We start from the raw sequence: 14,077 nt of genomic DNA on the forward strand, positions 1-14,077 counted from the left end.
ATTCAAATTTGAATTTTGTAATTACTCCATCGATAGCTTATTATTGGTGTTATGAACGTTATTGAAATTAAATTTTGTATTTATTCCGTGTATTGGCAATCCTGTTATGCAGGTTTGTGAGTTAATTATAAAATTCAATTCATGCATAAATTGTGTATGAACAAACAGTAACATAGTAGTAACACGGCAGTCATTATTAATTCTATTGATGAATTATTAAATTAGTTGGTTTTAAGTAAATAAGTACCTAGTACTGTAGAAGTAGTCATTGGTAATAAGTAATCATTTTAATGATTTTAAACACCGTAGGGTTTCATACATACCTAAAAATTGTCAACAATGTAATTTTTATGTGAAACCTGCCAACTTGGTTAAAACTATTACCTGTTTGCCTAGCAGGGAGCAATTGAGGCCGGATTATTTGAATTATCCTACTTAAGATACTGTAAAGCTGACTGCCAATTGGCTACAATCGTTTTAGCAACTGATAGTTTAGCGATTCAGTACTGGTTATCGCGACTATAAAAAGTTTCTTGCCGACTATTTATTAGTTTAAGCATATCTAAAAGACTGTTGACAGATTTTTCGAATCAATCATATATCGTTCTTAGGTCGCTCAAACAGCAATGGTCCCCACGCGGGTGCAGATAAAAGCGACTGATCATGGCTAAAGCGACAAAATAAGTATCTTAGCCTACACAACTATCACTCAAAACATAGTAGCTAATGGACGATCAGTTTTGCCTAATAGACCTCACTCTTGCCTTAAACAAGTACAAATCCTTGTTAAGAAATATAAATCAAACAGGGAGTAACTGACACAGGAATGCCAAAGTGTTTCAAAATTAAAGAGAGCGCCTATTGGACGATCCTTTACTAGACTTAACATGATTATCGACTCGGAACATTCCTATCGAATTCTCACTTTTGTCGGATACATACCTTACATCGGATTTTCGAATATCACGACTACTTTACCAGGATTAATGTCATACGTAGAGTAAGTATGTAGGTATATTTAAAGCGCTTAACGCCCTTACATCGAAAAGGGATCTCGGAAATCCCGGAATTTTGGCTAATGGTGGGCTTATATAAACTAAGGAGATTTTTTGTCTTGTTATTGAATTATCAACTAGGTTTGAATTATCGACATACAAAGTCGTGTGCTAATTTGATGCTTCTAGGCGCTAAACAAATACAAAAACAGTCATTTTTTTTAAAACGTAAAAACTGATTGTAAGGGTACTGAAGGTAGTTGTAACAGTTCGAAAATATGAATCTACATCTCAACGACGACAAAAAACTACAATAGAGAGCAATGTGACGTTTACTTGCAATTCATTTACAGTTGAATCCTGAAGGGTAAGGAATCTGGTTAAAACCGTTAAACGCAATAAGAAATTTGGTTAATGGATATGGGCAATTTATTCAAACGACGCAGAATCCTTCTTCGAAGTTCGCACACAAATTTCGGTAACAAAAAGCCGAAAACGACATCGCATTTTTCAGTGTTACGCAACATTGGTATAATGTTATCAACGCAATATAAATGGGTACTTTATTCTCATGTAATAAATGTGAGATATACAAAATTTTACGGTTTTGCAATACAAGTTATGTCCTGTACATTATTTGAAAAATCATTAATAGCCTCCGTGCAAGAGGGCGCCCTGTAGTTATCCTTTTTAGTAGCAGCAAGTTGAAGGTGGTAGAACTCTTTGTGGTTCGACTCCGGCGGCACCACCGCCACACATATTTCTACCAAATAACATCAGTGTTAGGCGCTGCTGTGTTCCATTTTGAAGGGTGTGGTAAGGGAGACATACTTTTCTGAGGCGTTCCAGCTCAGTCCTCAGGGGTAACGGCGCATCTGTGGCCGACCTCAGGTAGAAATATTTAATCCTATCTGGGGTTGATTACAGATGTCCATGGGCGGCAGTAGCCACTAACCATCAGGTGGACTGCATGCACGTCTGCTACTCCTATATTATAAAAAAAAAGAAAGTTCAATCAGTTACTCTTTGCTACTAGTCAGTTGCAGTCTATCCGAAAAATTAGGATTTAGGTGCAAAATTATAATTTTTCGTGGTTTGAACGCATTTGCGTTACCAAGGCTACACCTATTTTTATCACAGCAGTGTAATACTGCTGTTTTATAGTTTGAAGGTAAGTCACCTAGATATATTTACGTAAGACATTTTAATTTAATGCTTCTCAGTTTTTGACTCCAGCTCAGGCACTTGTCTTGTTTAGAGTTGGTTACAGATGTTATATGCTGACGTTAATCCAGTGATATTCATAGGTGCAACACCCTATTTTATGATCATAAACCCTTCGAATCGCACTATAGCGCCATATAATTGGCTAAGGTAGTATTTTACTATTTGGCACTTAACTACCTCATGACAGTCAATTAAGACCACCTATTGTCGCGGGGCGCTGTGTTCGGCGGTGTGGTGGTATGCCACGCCGCCACCTAACCTGCGACCGTATAGGGGTGCGGGCGTGATGTTGTACGGACGGCCTTCTTCCGTCCGGCGCCGGAAGCCCGCTCGTAGTGGTAGTCGTCGCGTCGGGGAGTTGCGCCTGTCCCGTACCGTAGAGAGGGTAGGTGCGGGAAAGGGGTGACGTGCAATAGAAACAATAATTGACGTGCAATAGAAACTACGGATGGCGATCTGAGATCGATTAATCGAAGAATCGATTTTTCAAGCAGAAAATATCGATTTTTTAAATCGATATGAAGTACTGTGTCGATTCACTGAATCGATATATCACCCTTGAAAATCGTCATTCGATTTTTTCTGTTTTGGTATAAACCATACAATTATTTGTAATTAGTTGAATGTGCCTGAATTATAAGAGTGCTGCCGGTTAAAGAGTTAACTACTCATAAACTCGCGAGATGGCTGTATGTTTAATATCCTTTACTTGCCTCTCTTTAATAAAAAAGTTACGTTTGTAGTCTTTGACTTTATGTATCTATAATTTGTGACGATTGATATTGCATTATTCATTCATTTGTTGTTGTCGTTTATTGAATACTGTTATTAGCGTAATATAAGTATTTTCATGATTGATTTTCAACAGATTTTCATGTAGTGTTTGTTGCGAAATAATAACTAATTGAGAGTAGGTAAGTAAATAAGTAAAGCGCAGCGCTTCTTATTTTTTACTTTGACGCTATTATTTTCAGTTTATTCTGTTAGTTGTGATTATCATTTAAATTTACTTTTACATAGGAATAATCAGCATTGAAATAACTAATAAGTAATATGTGGAATTCTTATTGATGGAAGTGTTCATACTTCATTCACGATTACTTTATGCCCAATTATCTATTTAACCTCAAAGCATCAAATTATTCATCTTGTTTACAGAAAAAATCATAGATATATTATACTAACGTCAGTAGGATAATATATCTATGATTTTGGAAAAAATAGTAAAGCTCTCATTATCTTTTTAAAAATAAACTATCGCTTTTACTCTAATTTTATTTCAATCAAGTAATCGCCAGGCTAGGGATGGTATTCTTTCCGAAAAATATCGATTTTTAAAGCAATTCGTATCTTAATTAATCGATTCACATTTGGTGCTATTTTTTTATAAAGGTTACTTTTTATAAAATGTTAAACTACTCTTTCATATAAAATATTCTTTTAAATTCATTAAGAAATTATGCTAATTAATCCGAATAGGATTTTGAATATTACTTGGAACTAGTGACTAATTACTTAAAATATCATTATTTATCAAGTTTAATACATATAATAAATGAGGAATAAATGTATTTTTTCAGCATGTCGGGTAGAAGTGATTTATGGAATCATTTTATTAAAAAAGACTTCGGAGGCACATGCAAATATTGTCATCAGGACGTAAAAACTAAGGGAAACACAACAAACTTGCGCAATCATTTATTAAGACGTCATCCAACAATTCAGACCGTAAGTCTCAAAAAGAAGAGTGAAAGTGGTGGTGGTAAATGTGGTAATGCACGAAATGATGATGGAAATGATCAAGTTAGTGAAACCATTTCTTATGTCACATTATTTGTTTTCCAATGTACTGAGTTCGAAAAAAAAAATAAAAATCGATATTAAATAAATCGAAGTAACTATGTATTTTCGTTTTAGGTTGTTGATGACATGACTTTAGACATCGTCCCAGTTCCAGATTTGCAAAATGTTGATAATTCGGATGCTGAAAGCGTGGCTTCTTCTTCTACCAATGTATCAGTCTTAAAACAGCAAACATTGACATCTTGCTTAACAAATATAAAATCATTTGGAGGTAAGGCATGAAACTAAAATCTTTTGAATATTTTTTTATGAAAGTGAGATGCATACAGGAGCAATAATTAAGACTTTATTTTATTTATTTTCAGATACTGGTATTAAGCGAGGTCAAATAACCAATGCAATAGTCTTCATGATCGCAAAAGATGGGTTGCCTTTAAATACTGTGGAAAAAACAGGATTTCGATATTTAATGAAAGTAGTGGCACCACTTTATAAAGTTCCAGCCAGAAAAACAATGACCCACATGATTGACGATAAATATGACATTCTTTCGACACAACTGAAACTAAAAATACAAGAAGTAGAAGCACTATCTTTAACTGCAGATGTTTGGACTGACTCGCATAATAGTCAAAGCTACTTAGGCTTAACTGGTCATTGTATATATGAAAGTAAATTATTGAGCATAGTTTTTGGTGTAACTGCTCTAACAGAACCACACAATGCTGACTACTTAGCACAAGTAATTATCAATATGACGGAAAAATGGGGCATCACAAGTAACAAAGTGGTAGCGTTTATCACGGACAATGGCGCTAATATCGTTAAAGCTGTCACAAATGTTTATGGCAAAAATAAACACATGCCATGTTTTGCCCATACATTAAACCTAGTAGCATCAAAACCATTTGACAATAAGGATGGACTGGAAGAAGCCAAGAATTTACTAACAGCTGTCAAAGATATTACCACATATTTTAAACATAATACAAATGCTGCTGATTCTTTAAAGAAAGCTCAGGGTCATCAAACAAAGCCTTTGGGGCTTGTTCAGTCTGTGTGTACCAGATGGAATTCTGTTTTTTATCAATTGGAACGATTTGTTGAGTTATCCGAAATAATTGCGCCAATATTACTCAAGTATTCTAAAGCACCAACAATGCTAACTGCACAGCAGTTAGAATTTATAAAAGATCTTATAAATATATTGAGACCATTAGAAGTAATAACTAAAGAAATATCGGGAGAAGACTACGTTACAGCCAGTAAAATTATACCCATCGTGTCTTGTCTGACTGAAACATATAATACAATGAAAAATTCAACGGATGTTGGTGCTAAAACACGGACTTTAATTGTGGACGGCTTGAAGAAAAGATTTGGAAGTGTTGAACAAGTTCATTTGTTAGCTGCTGCGACCATTTTAGATCCTAGATTTAAAAAAATTCATTTTACTGACCATGTAGCCTGTTCTCGAGCGATAAATAAAATAAACACTTCAATTTTGGATATTACACGACAATCACTTCCACAAAATAATAGTGAGGAAGTCGACGCAATAGAAAGCACTGATAAGGATATGAAAAACGGAATATGGGATTTTCATAAGTTGCTTGTGAAAAAGCAACTCTCTTTATGCAATGCACTTGCACAGGAAAATCAAGGCTTAAATGAAGAATTCAAACATTATTTATCGCAGGCAGTTGTGCACCTGAAGTATGATCCTATACTTTACTGGCAAGAACAAAAGAGCTCCATTTATCATCACGTTCACCCAATCGCCATGATGTATATGAGTATCGTTGGATCATCCGTTCCTTGTGAGCGCCTGTTTTCAATTGCTGGAAACATCGCAAGTGATGAGCGTAACCGCTTGGATCCCAAGAGGCTTGACAGACTGTTGTTTTTAAAAAGTTTAGATATTGAGCATTGGGAACTATAGTTCCCAGTTATAATTTCCAATGCTTAATATTTAAGCTTTTAACTCTTACCTTATTTTTTACTTTTTTGCAATCAATAAAAACATTCAGTATATAAATACTTATTTTTTTTTATAGTTGATCTTATAGTTTGATACGGTAATAAAAATAATTGTTATTATCGAATTCCCTGATTTTATTGATAAGATATCGTTAATTTCAATATTAATCTTGTCTTTAATAAAATTGATATAAATTTACATTGTAAACGCAAACTTGAAAAAAAGATCGATTTTTTAAGAATCGATCTTGTAGGCCTCGATTTTTTCGTGAATCGATTCATTAGACTACGATTCGAATCGATTTAAAAATCGATCTTTTTCATAAAGAATCGCCATCCCTAATAGAAACAAGAGTGTAGGCCAGCCAAAGCCTCTTCCCTATCCCGACCTGACCCCTACTTCCTCTTCTTAAACAGGAACGCTTCCTTCTTCAGATTTCTTCCTTCTTCCCAGGAGTCTTCTTCTTCCCCAGGAGTCTTCTTCTTCTTCAGGAGTCTTCTTCTTCTTCAGGAGTCTTCTTCGTATTCTTCTCTGCTGAGACCATGCTTAAGCCGGAAAACTGGTTTTCTGAGCTACCCCAGAGCAATACCGTAAAGAGAGCCGCGCTTTTTTAGGCCCATTTTCATGTCATTTTCACTTTGGCTGACCTAGTTTTCACCCTTTCTTTATTAATTTCCCAAAATTTACACATATGTATTATACATCGTTGGAATCCTCATAATTAGCCCTATCTAGCTACATAGGTTACATTATCATACCTAAATTAGTTACAAAGTTATTCCCGAAAATATTCCAAAAATGTACAAGTTACGTCATTTCACATGTCAATAATCCTAATTATCTCGAAATTATCATAATTGATTCTTACTATTCTTACATCAATATGACGCTAGAAACATATTCTAGGAGATAACATAAACTTTAGAAATATAAAACATGTATAAATCTCAAAATCTTAACCTACAATACTATTTTCATAAAAATACCTATAAACTGTAATAAAATACAACAAATGCGACCGATAGCGCCATCTACCGTGTCTTATCCCTAAACTTACGTAACTTATTTTTCTCATATAACATATAAAATATATTCAGACAGACATAACAAAACAAGTTAATTACAATTCTTAATTAAATAACTTTAGTTAGTCGCCGACATCCTCCCCCTCGTGCGTAGCACCAACTCCTGGCCCGGCGACTCCATGCTCGTGGCTCGACGTGACGACCGCCTCCCCGCAGTCTGGCTCGCTGGTCGATGCTCCACCGCCTGTGTCGTCGACCGCTTGCTCTTCATCACGCCGTGCTGGTACCAGCAGCACCAACTTGGAGCTGGGACGTTTCAACACGCCCCCCGTAGTGCGCACCTCCAATACCCTGGTGCGACCGTCGGGCCCAGGGAAGGTTCGGACCACCTCACCCCTCGGCCAGGCTCCTCGTGGCAGCGTGGAGTCCACTATTAGGACCGTGTCTCCACACTGCAAGTCCCTCGTGGCAGCTCTTGCGTCGACTCTTCTCGGGATCAGAGTTGGAAGATACTCTTTCACCCATCTGCTCCAGAAGTGGTCGGCTAGTCGCTGCGCCGTCCTCCATGTGCGCCGGCCGGTGAGGTCTTCGTCGGTGAATGCTCCCAATCTTGTGCCGCAGGATCTCCCAATTAAGAAGTGATTGGGAGTGAGGGCACCTTCTTCGTTGTCTTCGTCGGCTTCGATAAGAGGTCTTGAGTTCACCAGGTGCTCCGCCTCCAATAGCAGAGTGTGCAGGACTTCTTCCTTGGGATGCCTTTCCTTGAGGGTGACCGTCAAGGCCGTTTTGATGGAACGGACCAGGCGCTCCCATGCCCCGCCCATGTTCGGAGCCCCAGGTGGTATAAATTTCCACCTGATGCTCATCTGCTCGGCTGTGGTGATGAGGTCTTCTTTGTTGAGGCTGGCGAGGGCTTCTTGAAGTTCCTTGTTGGCCCCCACGAAGTTGGTGCCGTTGTCGCTGAAGATCGTCTTCGGCATCCCCCTCCTTGCTGCCATTCTTCGTAGCGCCAGGATCATGGAGTCCGTTGACAGAGATGCTGCCAGTTCCACGTGGACGGCTCTGGTTGTGAGGCACGTAAACAGAGCGCCCCACCTCTTCTCATGACGCCGACCCACCGTGATGCTCATGGGCCCGAAGTAGTCCACGGCGGTGCATGTGAACGGCGGTTCCCCATGCCGTAACCGTTCCAGCGGGAGATTCCCCATCGGCTGGAGTCGTGGCGTGCCGCGGTACACCTTGCACCACTGACACCGATGAACCGTCGCTCTCACCGCAGACCGTAGTTCCAGGATCCAGTAGCGCTGCCTCAACTCGTTGATCACCGTCGCGTGGTTACCATGGTTGAATTCTTCATGGTAGTACGCGATGAACAGTCTGGTGATGCGGTGCTTGCTGTCTAACACCACAGGTTTCTTATCTTGCCGAGTGTGTCTTGCCGCGTCGATTCTTCCTCGGAGTCGTAGTAGTCCATCTTCCATGACGACATCCAATTTCTTAAGCCTGCTATTCTTCTCGAATGGCTTCATCTTCTTGACGCAGCGTACTTCGTCTTGGAAGCTCTCTTCTTGGCTTCTTCGTAATAGGATCTTTTCGGCTTCTTTTATTTGGTCGGGTTTGAGGGAAATGAATCTTCTTTCTTGGGTTTTGTTGTTCACGGGCTTCATTGCTACCTTGGCTTTCTTTTTATTTCTTTTCCAGGGAGGATCTTGACGCTCAGACTTGCGGGACACGTTCACTGCGAGTTTCTTCTTCCGGCACAGGTCGACGAACTGAAGTACCCTCGCGGTTGCTCTTACTAGTCGAGTCCAACTTGAGAACTTAACTGGGTTCGGAGTTGGATGTCGATCAACGGGCTTCGTTGCCCCCACAGTTGACCTCTCCTTCTCTTCTCCCGTGAGCTCCGCCTTGAAGGTACGTGGTTTCGGCAAATCTTCCTCCTCTTGTGCCAGGAATGAAAGTCCGTTGAACCATCTGTGTCCGCTCCCGAAGTCCTTGGGCACGTCCCTCGTTGCGTCGTTACTATCGAGATTCTTTCCCCGTCTTTCATACTCCTGCTTCAGCGCCGGATCCCCATCCAGTTTCTTCTCGATGTTTCTTAACCGGTTTTCCGCTTGCTTGTAATTGTCCGGCATTTTCCCTTCCTTATTTCTCCATAGCAAGCCGGTCTCGAAGCGCTCATTGTCCAATCTCTTTGTTGTCTCTTCTAAAATTGCCAGAGCCCTTTCTTCTATGTCTGTGGTCGGTCGACGTGGCTGGATCCCCAACGATTCCACGGCGAAATGTTCCTTGATGACCTTTTCTAAATCCTCTTCTTTAGAAGAAACGTGCGCGCAGGTTACGAAGTTCACAGGTCTTGATGCTGCTCCATCGGACCCGTGTAGCACCCACCCTAGGTAGGTCAATGATGCTACGGGTTGACTTCTTTTCCCCTTGCGTGTGGCTCTGGACACGATAAGCTCCCAATTGTCTTGTCCGATTAACAACTTGGGTGACTCTTCTTCATAATACAATTGTTTCGACATTGGCTTGAGATGAGCGCATTCTTCAATCCTTCTTATTTCCAATCTCTGAGGCGTCAGGTTGATGTCATCTATCGTACGGGCCCCAGTGATGGTTCTCTTCTTGGTCTGGTGCATTCCCTTCAATCTGACGTTGACCTTCATTGAATCTTGCTTGGAGATGGTCTTCCCACCTACTGTCTCCAAGGTGAGTGCTTCCACGGGTCCTTTGAGGCCAATTTGTCTTGCAACCGCAGAGTCGAGAAGCGTGACAGTCGACCCCTCATCCAGTAACGCCAGGATCCGGGCAGCTCCCTTCGGTCCATATAGCTCAACAGGAACCATCTTCAAATATGCCTTCGCTGTCCTTGCAGTGTTCACCGGGAGCATGACGTTATTCGCAATTTCTTTCTTCTCTTCGGGCTTCGGGTTATCCCAACGTTCGTCATGAAGCACGAAGTGATGCCACCGCTTACATGTCTTGCACAGTGGACGCCGACATGTTTCCTTCCGATGTCGTCCTTGGAGACACTTGAAACACATCTTCGACTTGGTAGCGACGTCCCACCGTTCCTTCATTGGCAGCTGTAGAAATTTGCGACATTCGAAGAGGTGATGCTCGTACTGGCAATGTGGACAGGTCTTCTTTCCTTCTATTTGTTCGGACGTGGTGTTCGTGAATTGACGTCTGGGAGGCTGGCGCAGCTGCTGCGTAGTCTCCTGCGTCGCGTATGGTCCACACCGGTCCGCTTCCCTGTTGAGGAACTTCATCAAATGCATCAGGTCTGGATCTTGATCTTCTGCGTCGGCGGCGAAGTCATACCACCGATACTGCAATACCGCCGGCATCTTGCTCACGATAATCCTTACCATTTCCGGTGAGTGTAGATACTGCGGTCTTCTTAGCCCCCGTATTGTCGCGACGGTGTTGTTCACTCGACTGGCGAACACGCAGATGTCGCGCGCATTTTCGTTGATCCTAGGAAGATTCTTTACCTTTTCCAGTTCCATCAGGATCAGGGCTTCTGGTCTTCCAAACCTTCGACGAAGAGCTTCTATTACTTCTTCAGGAGGGCACTCTGAATATAATAGGCTCTTGATAGCCTCCCTTGCCGTGCCCTTAATTGACCGCCGCAGCCGCGCCATATTCTGTGCTTCCGTAAACAGCGGTGCGGTGTCCTCATATACCGTCCTGAAGGCGATCCATTCTTCGCTTCTTCCATCGAAGTCGGGTAATTCATGTATATAGTTAGGTTGCGATGCATTCCTCGGAGCAACACTAATGGCCTTCATGATGGCCTCAGCCAATTCCTTGGTCCCGTTGCTTGAAGGTTCCGCTTGGTCTTCAGGCTTGACGATAGTGACAGGAGGTTGACTGGCTCGCCCCTCCCCGGACGCCCCCAGTCGGTGCCCCTCCCCGGACACCTCCCCCTGATGCCCCTCCCCGGACATCCTCTCCACCGTCGACTGCACCCATGTGTGGATGTTCGCGTTATGCGACCAGTCTTCATCCTCGACCTCGGACTCTTCATTCTCCACCTGGACCAGCTCCCACTGCGCCTTGGCGAGTTCTGCAGCTGCCTTTGCTTCTTCCAGCTGTCGGCGCGCCAATTCCAGCTTGGCTTCCATCTCCCGACGTTTCGTCGACTTCACCGACCGCGTTTTCCGCGTTCCAGCTGTTGCAGCAGTTGGAACACCTGGAGCAGCTGGAACAGTCGCCAAGGTGCCTGAAGTGACTCTAGACTCATATGTTGTAAGCGTACCCTCAGTTGCGGTGCCCGATGTCCCCGAAGAGTCAGTTGTCCCCTGCGCGCTGTCCGTGGCGCGGGGCGCAGTCGACTGGTTCGGCGGCGAGGTTCCCCTCTGGCTCCGTGTGATTGGCATGGCGGCGTCAGTAACCCGACGATGTGACGACTAGCACGATGATCCGGCTCGAAGGACCAGCTGATGTCGCGGGGCGCTGTGTGTTCGGCGGTGTGGTGGTATGCCACGCCGCCACCTAACCTGCGACCGTATAGGGGTGCGGGCGTGATGTTGTACGGACGGCCTTCTTCCGTCCGGCGCCGGAAGCCCGCTCGTGGTGATAGTCGTCGCGTCGGGGAGTTGCGCCTGTCCCGTGCCGTAGAGAGGGGAGGTGCGGGGAAGGGGTGACGTGCAATAGAAACAATAATTGACGTGCAATAGAAACAAGAGTGTAGGCCAGCCAAAGCCTCTTCCCTATCCCGACCTAACCCCTACTTCCTCTTCTTGCGCAGGAACGCTTCCGTCTTCAGATTTTCCTTCTTCTTCCCCAGGAGTCTTCTTCTTCTTCAGGAGTCTTCTTCTTCTTCAGGAGTCTTCTTCGTATTCTTCTCTGCTGAGACCATGCTTAAGCCGGAAAACTGGTTTTCTGAGCTACCCCAGAGCAATACCGTAAAGAGAGCCGCGCTTTTTTAGGCCCATTTTCATGTCATTTTCACTTTGGCTGACCTAGTTTTCACCCTTTCTTTATTAATTTCCCAAAATTTACACATATGTATTATACATCGTTGGAATCCTCATAATTAGCCCTATCTAGCTACATAGGTTACATTATCATACCTAAATTAGTTACAAAGTTATTCCCGAAAATATTCCAAAAATGTACAAGTTACGTCATTTCACATGTCAATAATCCTAATTATCTCGAAATTATCATAATTGATTCTTACTATTCTTACATCAATATGACGCTAGAAACATATTCTAGGAGATAACATAAACTTTAGAAATATAAAACATGTATAAATCTCAAAATCTTAACCTACAATACTATTTTCATAAAAATACCTATAAACTGTAATAAAATACAACAAATGCGACCGATAGCGCCATCTACCGTGTCTTATCCCTAAACTTACGTAACTTATTTTTCTCATATAACATATAAAATATATTCAGACAGACATAACAAAACAAGTTAATTACAATTCTTAATTAAATAACTTTAGTTAGTCGCCGACACCACCACTGATTTATCAATACAATAGTCTTTTTTATAATATAGGAGTAGCAGACGTAAGTGGCTACTGCCGCCCATGGACATCTATAATCAACCCCAGAGAGGATTAGATATTCCTACTTGAGGTCGGCAACAGATGCGCCGCTACCCCTGAGGACTAAGCTGGAACGCCTCGAAAAAATATTTCTCCCTTACCATACCCTTCAAAACGGAACACAGCAGCGCCTAACACTGCTGTTATTAGGCAGAAATAGGTGTGGCGGTGGTGCCGCCGAAGTCGAAAAACAAAGGATTCTACCACCTTCAAAAGTCGAAGCCTTTCTCGAAACTAATTGGTCACTTAGTCCTACATACGAGTACATACCTAATACTTTAAAACAAACCTCAGATTCACGTTCCTTTCGCAACTATAAACAAAATAATACATTTAGTTACTCATCACTTGTTTACATATTATAAATAGTTTAAAACTAACATATAACCTAAAAATAACGGCTCATAAATATCGTCCAACGAATTAAGATAAACAACTCCGGCGGAGTTTACATTAACGTAAAATTATACGTTTAGAACGTCGAAAAACAATAATGACTGTGAACACTCAATCGCACTTGCGTTTTTCCTCATATAATAACAGATTCTTCAGAGAAGAGATTCTTCGTGTTACAGGCACGCACTTAAGGCAAATGTATATTACAATATTTAGACAAACCAGACCGGACAATAGATCTTCTAGGAGATGTGGTATATAAATTATATTGAATTATTGTCTCTTCTCTGTCTGTTTCATGGGAGCGGTAGTTACTTTCTATTAGGGGTAGTCCGTCTGCTTTATTGTTTAGTTACAATTTTTAATAAAAAAAATGAAAACAATCAATTGAGTAACGTCGTATTTTTCTGATATTCTCAGAAAACCCTTCCATTTAATATCGGTATTATCATAGGAGTGCAATAATTGTCATCAAATCAAATTAGCAAAATTTCAGCTCATTGCGGGTTTAACTGGTTTAAATTTAGTTGCTAAATTCGATCCTAACACATGAACATACGAACTAATCATACAAGTTAAAATACTTCACATGAAATGCTGATGCGCTCGTTCTAGATTCAATCTCTTTTGCTTTTTACAGCTGGACAGGGACTGATGGCGTTATTGGTCACACGATAAGCCCCGTTCTGAACATGTGATAAATTAATCAAACCCCAGACGACGATATCACATAAATAATCGTAATCTGGGTGCTTCTGACACATTACGAAGTCAACTAATAACACGATGAGACATAAATTGGAAATAGAAAAGTAAATATATTTTCCTCAATTAACGCAGATGTTACTTAATATTATCATATGTCGGTAATGTATTTCGGTCATTAAAGCGATGTGATGTAATTTTTAAAAATCCACTGGATGTAATTTTAGTAGATTATTGTCATCGTAAATTTGACATTTTAATACTGTCCTTGCGTCATAGAGTCTCATTCGAAAACAACCAATTTTAGTCCTTGCGTCAATGTGAGTCAACATTTGAAAATAAGCAATTTTTGATTCTACCTACCTACTTG

General features: G+C 41.3%; 2 protein-coding genes and 1 pseudogene across 2 annotated transcripts in view; 1 reads left to right on the top strand and 2 right to left on the bottom strand.

The window, feature by feature from the left end:
• The window catches only part of Sol1 (CUB domain-containing protein Sol1), a 423,482-nt gene that overhangs the window by 237,291 nt on the left and 172,114 nt on the right, over nt 1-14,077 (bottom strand). The gene's annotated exons all lie outside the window — the stretch shown is intronic.
• On the top strand, nt 4,189-5,132 carry LOC140757987 (uncharacterized; annotated as a pseudogene).
• On the bottom strand, nt 7,154-10,198 carry LOC140757807 (uncharacterized). The gene has a single exon (XM_073093677.1). It carries the CDS (start codon nt 10,109-10,111, stop codon nt 7,154-7,156), a length of 2,958 nt encoding a protein of 985 aa, XP_072949778.1. The 5' UTR covers nt 10,112-10,198.

Source organism: Epargyreus clarus, unplaced genomic scaffold (assembly GCF_041222505.1).
Source record: "Epargyreus clarus isolate Ecla_fem2 unplaced genomic scaffold, WU_Ecla_fem_2.2 ptg000005l, whole genome shotgun sequence".
Taxonomy (NCBI): Eukaryota; Metazoa; Arthropoda; class Insecta; order Lepidoptera; family Hesperiidae; genus Epargyreus; species Epargyreus clarus.